We start from the raw sequence: 12,628 nt of genomic DNA on the forward strand, positions 1-12,628 counted from the left end.
AGCTTTTCCAAGCCTTAGTTTCCCCAAATGTAATTCTGGTATCTACATCTCATAAAGTGATATGAATTATATGAAGCACCGTCACACATAACACTATATATGTACTATGCTATGCTATGTGGCAATTATTTAGAGTATTCATGATAATCATGTTTATCAATAAACTTATACTTAGTGTCAGCTATGTACAAGCCACTGCACTAAACTTTGTGGGGGAGAAAAGTCTGTGTCTTCCAGAAGCATAAAATTCGGTGGGGCAAACAGAAAGGTGTTCATTTACCTGTGGAAAGTGCTGGCACCATGGCCAAGGGGCCATGGAAGCCAGAGGCAGATGGGAGCCCTGCTGGCCAAGAATGATAAACTCAGAGCTGGAAGGTTCTTTGGCAAAGAGGTTCCCACACCTGACTGCGTACCAGAGCCAACTGGGGGGCTTAAAAAAAAGCAAAGTTCCCCCAACTCAGGTGCTTTTTAGAAATCAGGTTCAGAATTACTGAATCAAATGTCCTTATAGTTCTCGAGAAATAATCACTGACCTAAATCATCTCAATCAACTCTTGTACTGCTGAAGAACGAGAAGCTAAGAAAGCTACATTAGGAGGTTACTAAAGACACACAGCTGGGCAAGGTGATGGCGGTGGTGATGGTGGGTAATGGTAGTAGAACCACAAGTAGGACTTAGGTCTCCTCTTTTGGGGTCAAGAGTCTTTCTATACTGTGATTGTAGGGTAACCTTCTAAAGAGCACAGAATACAAAAAATAAATCCAGGTTAATTTCAAGGTGTGGAAGAAACTCAGGTCACTGGGGGTTTAGACAGATGTTGCTAGGACATCCGACTTTCTCATGTTAAAGATACTGTACTGAACCACAAAATACAAATAGGGAGATACGACAATTATTTAAATCACAAAATTCTACTCCCGAATAAGTATCTGTAGATTCACTAATTGGTGTACTATGGGTTATTGGGCTTTCCAGGTGGCTCAGATGGTAAAGAATCTGTTGGCAATGCAGGAGACACAGGTTTGACCCCTGAGTTGGGAAGATCCCCTGGAGAAGTAAATGGCAATTCACTCCAGTATTCTTGCCTGGAGAATTCCATGGACAGAGAAGCCTGGCGGGCTGCAGTCCATGTGGTTGCAAAGAGTTGGAAACGACTGAGTGACTAACACACACACACATGGCTTATTACTTATCTTACAGGCATCTTGATGTCCATGTAACAATTGTTTTGTGAATTTGGGTTCCTATTTTGCTTATGTTTCACTAAATCTGGGCTTTCTTATTGATAAGTATGATGAATGAACGTCAAAGTCTTCATAGCCCCAGCTCATTCTCTGGCTCCCAAGTAAGATCAAAGTCTACGTGAGGGGTGTTAAGGTTATAAGCTACCCTTGAGTCCCCCGGGCACTTCTTATAATCCTAAAACTTGAGATTTCATTTATACTCACTGTAACACGCTGTGGTGATACCACATTCAACAAGTGTTTCCTTAATTCATAACTGCTCAACCTAACCACAATAAAGTCACACAAGCTTTAAAAGTGTACCTGAAGGTTCAGAGACAGCAGGTGGTGGAGACTGTATTCCACTGAATTACCTGATATAGGAATAGCTTTCTTTATACAATCCTTTTATACCTCCACAGCTATCAATTGAGGGTGACTTTTTAACTGACTAGGAGGAACACATTAATTAAAAGTACTACACACCCAAGAATACTGGAGTGGGTAGCCTATCCCTTCTCCAGTGGATCGTCCCAACCCAGGAATTGAACTGGGGTCTCCTGCATTGCAGGCAGATTCTTTACCAACTGAGCTACCAGGGAAGCCTCAATGAAGGATACTGCTGCTGCTGCTGCTAAGTCGCGTCAGTCGTGGCAGACTCTGTGCAACCCCATATACGGAAGCCCACCAGGCTCCCCCGTCCCTAGGATTCTCCAGGCAAGAACACTGGAGTGGGTTGCCATTTCCTTCTCCAATGCATGAAAGTGAAAAGTGAAAGTGAAGTCTCTCAGTCGTGTCTGACTCTTCGCAACCCCATGGACTGCAGCCTACCAGGCTCCTCCATCCATGGGATTTTCCAGGCAAGAGTACTGGAGTGGGGTGCCATTGCCTTCTCCATGAAGGATACAATGTGAGCTAAATTGCTATGTCTTATAAAGTAAAATTTCCAGATATTACATTTGCTTAAAATGTGGATGGACTTATTTCTTCTGTATGGGCACTCGGATGTAATAAAACCCCTCCTGGATTTTACTCATGTAAAAGTAAAGCTCTATGAAATGGAAAATCAGACCCAAAGAATTTATTGCTACATTAAATTTTTCTGAATTATCCAAATTTTTGAAAATCAGTATGGATCACTTTTTATAATCAGAAAAAAAAAAAAAAGACATTTTAAAAGGTTTCAGGAAACTGTCCTTCCACTTATGGTCACCTAACTCTACACAGATCCATCTTGCCACCAACCACGAGAAATCCATTCCACGCCTACCATCAATCACTGTCATATGTTTGCAATTATGCCATTCAACTCACATACATTTTTGGTTTGATTAACTTCATTTCTCCCCTTCCCCACCACTTCATTGTTGTAGACCATAAGGCAGCCAACAGGAACTTCAGTATTGTCTAGGGCGTCTTTGGCCTGAAAGACAAAGGGGAAAGTCTAACAGGTGATCTTCAGTACTTGAAAAGACAAGAGAAAACAGGCAGCCTGAAGAGTACACACATGAACAAATATCAGAGCAAAGAAACGCAGCTCAGTTTTCCCATTTCTAAAACCTACTTTGGTATTCAGTGCCTTTATTCTCTGTTGTGTCTGTATTGAGAGAGACTCAAGAACAAATCCCCATCATAGGTCCTGAGCTCCCTGAATTTTTCTTTTATTCGAAGCAGAACTGATCAAAGACTACTTTTGACCCTTGTTCTTATATTGCCAGGGGTGTTGGAGAAGACTCTTGAGAGTCCCTTGAACAGCAAGGAGATCAAACCAGTCAATCCTAAAGGAAATTAGTTCTGAATATTCATTGGAAGGACTGATGCTGAAGCTGAAACTCCAATACTTTGGCCACTTGATGTGAAGAACTGGCTCATTGGAAAAGACCCTGATGTTGGCAAAGATTGAAGGCGGGAGGAGAAGGGGATGACAGAGGATGAGATGGTTGGATGGCATCACCGACTTGATGGACATGAGTTTGAGCAAGCTCCAGGAGTTGGTGATGGACAGGGAAGCCTGGCATGCTGCAGTGCATGGGGTCGCAAAGAGTCAGACACAACCGAGCACTGAACTGAACTGAACTGTGCACTCTTTTCTGATGGAGTACAGGCTTCTCAGGTGGCACAGTGGTAAAGAAGCTGCCTGCCAATGCAGGAGATGCGGGTTCAATCCCTTGGTTGGAAAGATCCCCTGGAGGAGGGAATGGCAATTCACTCCAGTATTCTTGTCTGGGGGATCCCATGGACAGAGGAGCCTAACGGGCTATATTCCATAGGGTTGCAAAGAGTCGGACATGACTGAAGCAACTTAGCATAGCACAGCACATATGTATTTGTAAACAGGTAGAAGAATAAGTAACATTTATAAGTCTTTTATTAAAATTCTTTCTTTGTTGAAATTCCACTTGCTTAATCTTTTTGATGCTTTAAAAATTACAGAAAACATCCTCTGGAGTTCCAACAGCATCAAGGTGACCAGACTGCATATCTCCCCGTGCCCACAATCTCTGTTCTAAGCGGGACAATAATGGCTTTGGAGCACTCTATACAAAACTGGCACAACCATTTTGAAAAACATTTTAGAAGTTTCTTTAAGAAGTAAACACACGTGTGCTAAAGTCGCTTCAGTTGTGTCTGACCCTTTGCCACCCTATGGACCATGGCCCTCCAGGCTCCTCTGTCCACAGGGTTCTCCAGGCAAGAATAGTGGAGTGAGTTGCTATTTCCTTCTCCATGGGACCTTTCTGACCCAGGGATCAAACATGCATCTCTTACATCTCCTGCACTAGCAGGCAGGTTGTTTACCACCTAGGAAACCCCAAGAAGTAAACCTACATAGAGCCTATGAACATCTAGCTTATTCCACTCCTAAGTATTTACTTAAAAGAATATGTGTCCAGCAAAAACAAACAAACCTTGTAAAAGAATGTTCATAACAGCTTGATTCATAATAGCCAAACACAGGAAATAGCACAGGTGTCCATCAACAAAAGAATGGATAAACAAACCATGGAATACTACTCAGCAATAAAAAAAGAAACAAACTACTGATACACACAACAACAGGGATGAATCTTAGACATGCTAAGGGAAAAGAAATCAAACACAAAAGCACATACACTGTATGATTCCCTTCAAGTGAAGGACTAGAATAGACTATGATGGAAGTGATTGCAACAGTGGTTCCATCATGAATAGGGATGTGTAGCTTGATTGGAAATGGACACAAGGAAATCTGGGGAGGTGAAAACTTTATCGTGACAAGGGTGTGGCTTACATAGATATCTGCATCATTCAGAACTGAACGAACAATACATTTAAGACCTGTGCATCTCACTGTATGTGAAACATGCGCGCATGTGTGCTAAGTCACTTCAGTCGTGTTTGACTCTGTGTGACCCCATGGACTGTAGCCCGCCAGGCTCCTCTGTTCATGGGATTCTCCAGGCAAGAATACTGGAGTGGGTTGCCACGTTCTCCTCTAGGGGATCTTCCTGACCCCGGGATCAAACCCGCAGCTCCTGCACTGCAGGTGGATTCTTTACTGCTGAGCCACCAGGGAAACTCATGTGAAATATATCTCAACTGAAAAATACAAATGAGAAAAGTTAAGTTTAGGCACAGTTCCACCACCATCCCAGGGATGGTAAACCAATCATTATAGTCGTAGAGTCACCCCTCCATCACCAGCTGTCCATTTTTCTTCCAGCCCTATGGCTGAAGGAATGGGCTTCCCTGCCGGCTCAGCAGTAAAAGAATCTGCCTGCAATGCAGGAGATGTGGGTTTGATTGCTGGGTTGGGAAGATCACCTGGAGAAGAAAATGGCAACCCACTCTAGTATTCCTGTCTGGAGAATCCCATGGACAGAGGAGCCTGGTGGGCTACAGTCCATGGGGTCACAAAGAGTCGGACATGACTTAGAGACTAAAATACCACCACAGTGGTTGAAGGAAGCCCAGCAGTTCTGGGCCCAGGACAGCTAAGGAATACTTCTTCAGGCAGAGAGCAAAAACAGGCAGGTTACTTCTGGGATGCCCTGACACCACAGGTGAGAGAGAACCTGAACCTGAAATGGTTGCGACCCTTGGACTAGTGTACAATCATTTCCACCTCATTAAAGAACCCAAGTATAGCTGTTTCTAGAAAGGCATAGCATTTCCTGTTTGGGCAGGCTGGAAGACACTCTAGAAGACTACATTCCTATTGAAACAGAGGTATTTACACACACCACAGGGCATGTAAAGTGCCAAGCTGAAGGCTTAGCTGAAAACAGTGTGTGTTCTGTCTCCTGCACTAGCCTCCTGCTCCCAGCAATAACCCTATCATAATGCTAGCGTGGGTTCCTTAGCTGTTTCAAACTTGCTCAACTGACACTTTTCATCTGGCCAACAGTGGTGAAAGGAGAGGCATGTTGTGGGAGCAATGATACTTCTCTTGTATCTGGAGTAGCGGGATAAAGCTGGGGCCTGGAGAGATGGAAGGAGACAGTATCTGAAGCCGTAAGACCACATTCTTCAGAACTGGGTCATGCACTATCCACGGGCTAGTTCTGTCCCAGTTCTGTAAAAACAGTTAAAGCATACCCAGTTTGTGCAAAGTTTGAAAGACTGCAGTTCCAAGGTTTGGTGCATATAAACAAATAAATATACAACTGTACCATAGGTTACTACAGGAAGGAAAGCTGGGAGGAGGACTGACAGCTGGGGAGGGAGGAGACAGTAAGAACTGGCACAGTTAAGGCAATCATCACACAGAGAACGAAATTTAAAATAAGTGCAGGATGACACATAAACTGGGATGCACAAGAGAGACATATCATGTGCTCATCCATCAAATATCTGTCGAGGGTCTTGAGATAGGAAAGTTATCCTGGATTATTAGGTGGCCCCAAATGCAATCATAACTGTCCTTATGAGAGACACGAAGAGAGATTTGACACATAAAGTAGAAAGCGATGGGACGATGGAAGCAGGGAGATTTGAAGATGCTACGCTGTTGGCTTTGAAGATGGGGGAAGGAGCCACGAACCAAGCAAGGAATGTCACGTTAGAAATTGGAAAAGGCAGGAAATATATTCTCCTCTAGGGCCCCAGAGGGTGCACAGCCCTGCTGACACACTGGTTTGGGGGCAGTGAAACTGAGAGTGGACTCCTGGCCTCCAGAATCATAAGAGAATAAACCTATGTTGTTCTAAGCCACCAAGTGTGCAGGCATTTGTTACCGAAGCCAGAGAAAACTAATACATCCTGTTAAGAGGAAGAAAAGATAAGCTAAAATGGGAAGAAAGTATTTATAAACCACCTATTTAAGGGGACTCTTGAGAGTCCCTTGGACAGCAAGATCAAACCAGTCAACCCGAAAGGAAATCAACCCTAATATTCATTGGAAGGACTGATGCTGAAGCTGAAGCTCCAATACTTTGGTCACCTGATGCAAAGAGCCCACTAGTCAGAAAAGACCCTCATGCTGGGAAAGATTGAAGGCAAGGAAAAGGGGAGTGACAGAGGATGAGATGGTTAGATAGTATCACTGACTCAAGTAACATGAATTTGAGCAACCTCTGGGAGATAGTGAAGGACAGAGGAGCCTGGTGTGCTGCAGCCCATGGGGTGACAAAGTTCACTTCATTTCAGTCGCTCAGTCGTGTCCGACTCTTTGTGACCCCACTGACTGCAGCACGTCAGGCTTCCCTGTCCATCACCAACTCCCGGAGCCTACTCAAAGTCATGTCCATTGCATCGGTGATGCCATCCCACCATCTCATCCTCTGTCGTCCCCTTCTCCCACCTTCAATCTTTCCCAGCATCAGGGTCTTTTCCAATGAGTCAACTCTTCACAAGAGGTGGTCAAAGTATTGGAGTTTCAGCTTCAGCATCAGTGCTTCCAATGAACGTTCAGAACTGATTTCCTTTAGGACTGAATAGTTGGATCTCCTTGCAGTCCAAGGGACTCTCAAGAGTCTCTCCTCTAACACCACAGTTCAAAAGCATCAATTCTTCGGCACTCAGCTTTCTTTATAGTCCAGCTCTCACATCCATACATGACTACTGGAAAAACCATAGCTTTGACTAAATGGACCTTTGTTGGTAATGTCTCTGCTTTTTAATATGCTGTCTAGGCTGGTCATAGCTTTTCTTCCAAGGAGTAAGCATCTTTTAATTTCATGGCTGGGTCACAAAGAGTCAGACACAATTTAGTGACTGAATAACAACATATTCGGTAACATTCTAGATCTGGATTATGAAAAAAAAAATGCTCAAAATTCAACAGTTTAAAAAAATTGTTAGAAAATGGGCAAAAGATATTAAAAAGCATTTTATCAAAGATGGCATACAGATGGCAAATAAGTATGTGAAAAGATGGATACATCATTAACCATTAGAGAATGCAAATTAAAACCACAATGAGCTATCACTACACACTTACCAGAATGGCTGAAATAAAAAGTATTAACAACAGATGCCAGCGAAGCAGAGAAACAGGATCTCATATATTGCTGGCAGGAATGTAAAATTGTTACAGCCACCCTGGGAGACGGTTTGGTAGTTCCTTAAAGAGCTAAACATGCACTTAACATATGACCCAATGATTGTACTCTGGGCATGTGTTTACCCAGGGAAATGAAATCTTATGTTCATACAATAACACAATTTCATATACAGACATGAATGTTCAATGAAATTTTACTCCTAGCCCCAAACTGGAAATGACCCAAATGTCCTTCAAGGGCTGTCTGGTTAAACAAAGTGCATTACATCCACCCATGGAAAACTGCACAGTAACGAAAAGGAATCAGCTATTAATTGACTCAAGGAAATTATGTTGAGTGGGAGAAAAAAAAAAATCTCAAAAGGTGAAATATTCAAGTATACAACATTCCCAAATGACAAAACTATAGGTATGGAGAATAGATTAGTGATTTCTGGGGTTTAGGGTGTGGAAAGGATGGTGACCACAGAAGGGTAGCATGAGGGAGCCTTGTGGTGATAGAGAAGTTCTAGTGGTGATCAAAAAAAAAAGGTAACAAAACTGCACTGAACTATGCATACACAGATGCACACACAGGTGTATATACATAAAGCTGATGAAATGTGAACCAGCGCTGCAGACTGGATTAATGTTATATTCCTGGCTGTGATATTTCACTACAGTTATGTAATATGTTAACACTAGAGGAAACTAGGTGAAGGGAATTGGGGCCTTCTCTGTATACTGTGTTGCAACTTCCTGTGAATTTGTACTTATTTCAAAATGAAACATTAAAAAAAAAAAAAAGGTGGAATAAACCAGAAGGCTCTTACAATGGCAATTAAGAAAAGATGCCTACTGAGGTAGGAGGAAAGCCAGGAGTGTCTGGGGTTATAGAAGATCCAAGGAAAATACTGGGCCAAGAAGGAAGGGTCAGTTTGGGTGGGATGGAGGAAATGAAAACCAGTAGCCTGAAGAGGGACTTATGTGTAAGTTACATTTCTAGTTTCTATTACCACAGACTGTTACGTCTGTATGTCAAGTGTCCTGATTCTGAGCTTGCAAATCATAAGAGCTGAGAGCTTGTTGAAAAGCTCTCCCTGATGTAGGACTAGTTCAGGCACATTATTAATTCATGTACTTTATAATTTATAACCCTCTGCAACTGGTTCGTGATTTCCCCATTTTACAGATGAGGAGACTGAGCCATGGGAAGGATACGGGATCAGTCGCTGTGCGAGGCTGGGCCTAGAGCCCAGGCAATCTGGATCCATCCACTCACTTGTTCAACAAATCTGTGGAGCACCTGCCTGGTTCCTGGGTTCTCAGCCACAGCTATGCCTCAGATGTCTACTCTGACCAGCTACTTTACTGGTGCTTGGGTTCTTAGCAGCGCTAGTTCAAGGGACAAAAGGAAAGGGGACATTCAGCAGGAGAGTGAGACGCAGAAAGTTTAAAGAAAAACAGTAAATAAACAGGGGGCCACGTGACAAGGATTATCTGTAAACCTGTCTGCTGAAGAGCTCTACGTGAGGCTCCTTGTTCATTTCAAACATGCAGGAGAGGATCCAAGAGCAGAGGGAAGGAGGGAGTAGGTGGCAGGCAGAGGCAAACCCAAGCTGCCCGGTGGGGTTCCTTCCACATCCTGACTTGTTCACCTGGAAAACAGCCGAGGGGACGTGACTTGGGCCTTTCATTCTTTCCTTGGGATTTTCTCTTGTTTCCTCCAAGAAAAGGATCTGCTTTTAACTCTGTTTCCCACTCTATGTTATCTTCCTGTTTCACTTTTGTAAAAATGCCTTCCACTGCTGTCCCAATTAGAGAAAGCATGAGTGACACTAGTACTTGAAAAGGGCAAATGATGCTGTTGATGAGGAATGGCCTAACCTGCCAAGTGGAGGGTGAGGGGCAAGCAGGTGGAATGGCGCTTTAGAGAGGAGGTGGTGAGAGCAACCTCAAAGCCCCACGGAAACGAGCCACGTGTATGTATGCATATATCAAATACATATATTTGCTTTGCTGTCAAGTTCAAAATAGATGTAATTACACTGAAAAGACTTTTTAATCCATCCCATCTTGTACTTTCCAACATTCCCACCACCTCTTCTGCCAAGTCTGATCGTTTCATTATAAATGCACAAAAGATCAGGCAAAACAGCTCTGAATTGTACCTATGTAGGTTTTCAACCACCTCATCTTTTTTGAGAGGCTCAGTTACTATTTAAAATGGTGATTTTGGCTTTCATAAATTAATAAGTTACCAAGGTTCAAAATTGAAGAATGAAATCTCTCTTCTCACTGGCTCAAACACTGGTCCCTTATTCCAAATGTCTTTAATGTCATTTCTTTTGCTCTTCAAAGGTCATCTCCTGCACTCTAGCTAGGGTCCACCTGCTACAGATAAAGACAGCTCTAGGACGGAAGAGACTGTGCAGTTTCTCTAAAGCCATCCTTCCTACAAACTACTTTCTAGTGATGCGGTGGTAAAAGGAGGAGAGAGGGGGTCAGGGCATAGGCTCTTGAAGAGTACCCAAGTATATCTCCTACAAAAGAAAATAGAAAATTGGAGGAAAAGACAATTCGGCCAGGACAACTCTTACGTAGAAAATAATAACGTTCAAAAGGTCAAACGACACTAGAGCTGTTACAGCTCACGACTCTGAGAAGCTCTGTTCTCCTGTAACACACTAAACTTCTCCACCTGGCACCAAGAGCCTCCCAGCCATCACCCAAGCTCCCCACCAGCCAACTGAGTCAGCCGAACCTTTCATTATCCTCCCAAGTCCTTTGTCCTTAAACTTCTTGGAGCCCCTCTGAGAATCTGGTGAAAGTTATGGACACTCCCACATGAAAAAGGCACATGCACGTGACATTTTTACGCACAGCATCAGGGCTTATAGATTCCTCCTAAAACCTGAGCCCTGGTTAGGAAGTCCTGTTCCGGACAGAGAGTTGGAGCCCCTCCTTACCCAAGACCGAGTCCTCCATTTCTTTGTACTTGATGATTCCTCCCCTTGAGAACCCGTCTCTTCTTTTCCACTCACCTACATCCCATTTTGGAGAAGGCAATGGCACCCCACTCCAGTACTCTTGCCTGGAAAATCCCATGGACAGAGGAGCCTGGTAGGCTACAGTCCATGGGGTCGCTGAGAGTCAGACACGACTGAGCGACTTCACTTTCACTTTTCCCTTTCATGCACTGGAGAAGGAAATGGCAACCCACTCCAGTGTTCTTGCCTGGAGAATCCCAGGGGTGGCGGAGCCTGGTGGGCTGCCGTCTATGGGGTCGCACAGAGTCGGACACGACTGAAGCGACTTAGCAGCAGCACATCCCATTTCCCTTTTTCAAGTTAAGAAAGCATCCTGTAATGTCACTCAACTAACTTGCTCAGGACTTTGTCACCTATTATCTGCTAGCATTTTACGTCTGCCTCTTATTTTGGACCCTGGACTTGCTACTATTAACTTTTTCATTTGTATGCGGCTTAATTTCATCAATTAAACAGCAAGCTCCTGGAGGGAAGCACTAGATCCAAGCACTAGCAAACCTGTTCTGCTCACCTTTGTAGGCCAAGCGCATGACCCAAGGCCTAACACAGAGAAACATTTAATCACACTACATTTGATGCAATGGATGTGTCTGTGCTTGATTTCTTTTTGAATTTCCCTCAGACATGCCATAATCTTATACTAATACTAGGTGCCTGGAAAAAGCAACTATAATACACGATTTATTCCAGAAACCTTGCAACTTTTCTCCCTCTGACTCTTTGATGATATATTTATATACTCAATCTTTCTTTTTTTCCTAAGTGTAAAGTAAGTATGGCAGAAAACTCGGGGGTAAAAAAAATTCACACATCAAAAAATAAAAACCACTCATAATCCCAACACTACAAAATATGATCACTGGTATTATTCTGTAACAGAAATTTTTCAGGTTTTTTCCTATGCCTGCATATACATATTTGTAGCTTTCTAAAAAGTCAAATAGATTTATACTATATATACCGATCAGCAGTCTGCCTTTTTCATCTAGAAACATATTACAAACATTTCTCTATGTTGAGTAATATTTTCTCAGCACATGATTTTTTTAAGGCCACATAGTGCTTCTCTGCATAAATATTTATGATTCACTTAATTGGTCCCCTATTGTTTCACCAGCACATGTGGCTATTTTTCAAATTCCTCACTATTATAGACAAATGGAGAACTTCTATGTATATCTCCACTGATTCCTTATGAATTATTCCTAGAAATAGCTATAAAATACAAACAGTTCCTACAATGTAATTTTTTTTTTTTTTTAGAATGAAGCATTCTCAACCATTCTTTTTTTTAAGGCACACCAGAACTTTTTTTAATATTTATTTATTTGGCTATGCCAGGTCTTACCTGCAGTGCACAGAATGTTTTAGTTGCAGCATGCAAATTCTTAACTGCAGCATGTGGGATCTACTTCCACGTTGCTGCTGTTGTTCAGTCACTAAGTCATGTCTGACTCTTCTCAACCCCACGGACTGCAGCATGCCAGGCTCCCCTGTCCTCCACTACCTCCTAGAGTTTGCTCAAATTCACGTCCACTGAGTCGGTGATGCCATCTAACCATCTCATTCTCTACCGCTCCCTTCTCCTTTTGCCTTCAATTTTTCCCAGCATTAGGGTCTCTTCCAATGAGTCGGCCCTTTGCATCAGGTGGCCAAAGTAGTGGAGCTTCAGCTTCAGCATCAGTCCTTCCAATGAATATTCAGAGTTGATTTCCTTTAGGATTGACTGGTTGGATCTCCTTGCTGTACAAGCGACTCTCAAGAGTCTCCTCCAGCACCACAGTTTGAAAGCATCAACTCCTCGGTGCTCAGCCTTCTTTATGATCCAACTCTCACATCCATATAGGACTACTGGAAAAACCACAGCTTTGACTATAGGGACCATTGTTGG

At 43.0% G+C, this 12,628-nt stretch overlaps 1 protein-coding gene across 5 annotated transcripts in view; it reads right to left on the reverse strand.

The window, feature by feature from the left end:
- ADAT2 (adenosine deaminase tRNA specific 2) overlaps positions 1 to 12,628 on the reverse strand; it is a 28,433-nt gene that overhangs the window by 9,635 nt on the left and 6,170 nt on the right. For 4 of the 5 annotated variants that reach the window (XR_014065849.1, XR_014065850.1, XM_081531048.1 and 1 more), the window contains one exon: positions 2,543 to 2,647. The exons of the other annotated variant lie outside the window; for it this stretch is intronic. Coding sequence is in view for 2 of the 4 variants with exons in the window: in XM_081531048.1 (XP_081387174.1) it covers positions 2,543 to 2,647 (105 nt within the window). In the remaining 2 variants the exon portion in view is untranslated. The remainder of the gene's footprint in view (positions 1 to 2,542; positions 2,648 to 12,628) is intronic. 5 annotated transcript variants of the gene reach the window in all.

The sequence above is a fragment of the Giraffa tippelskirchi genome, chromosome 9 (genome assembly GCF_054371585.1).
Source record: "Giraffa tippelskirchi isolate mGirTip1 chromosome 9, T2T-mGirTip1v1.2.pri, whole genome shotgun sequence".
Taxonomy (NCBI): Eukaryota; Metazoa; Chordata; class Mammalia; order Artiodactyla; family Giraffidae; genus Giraffa; species Giraffa tippelskirchi.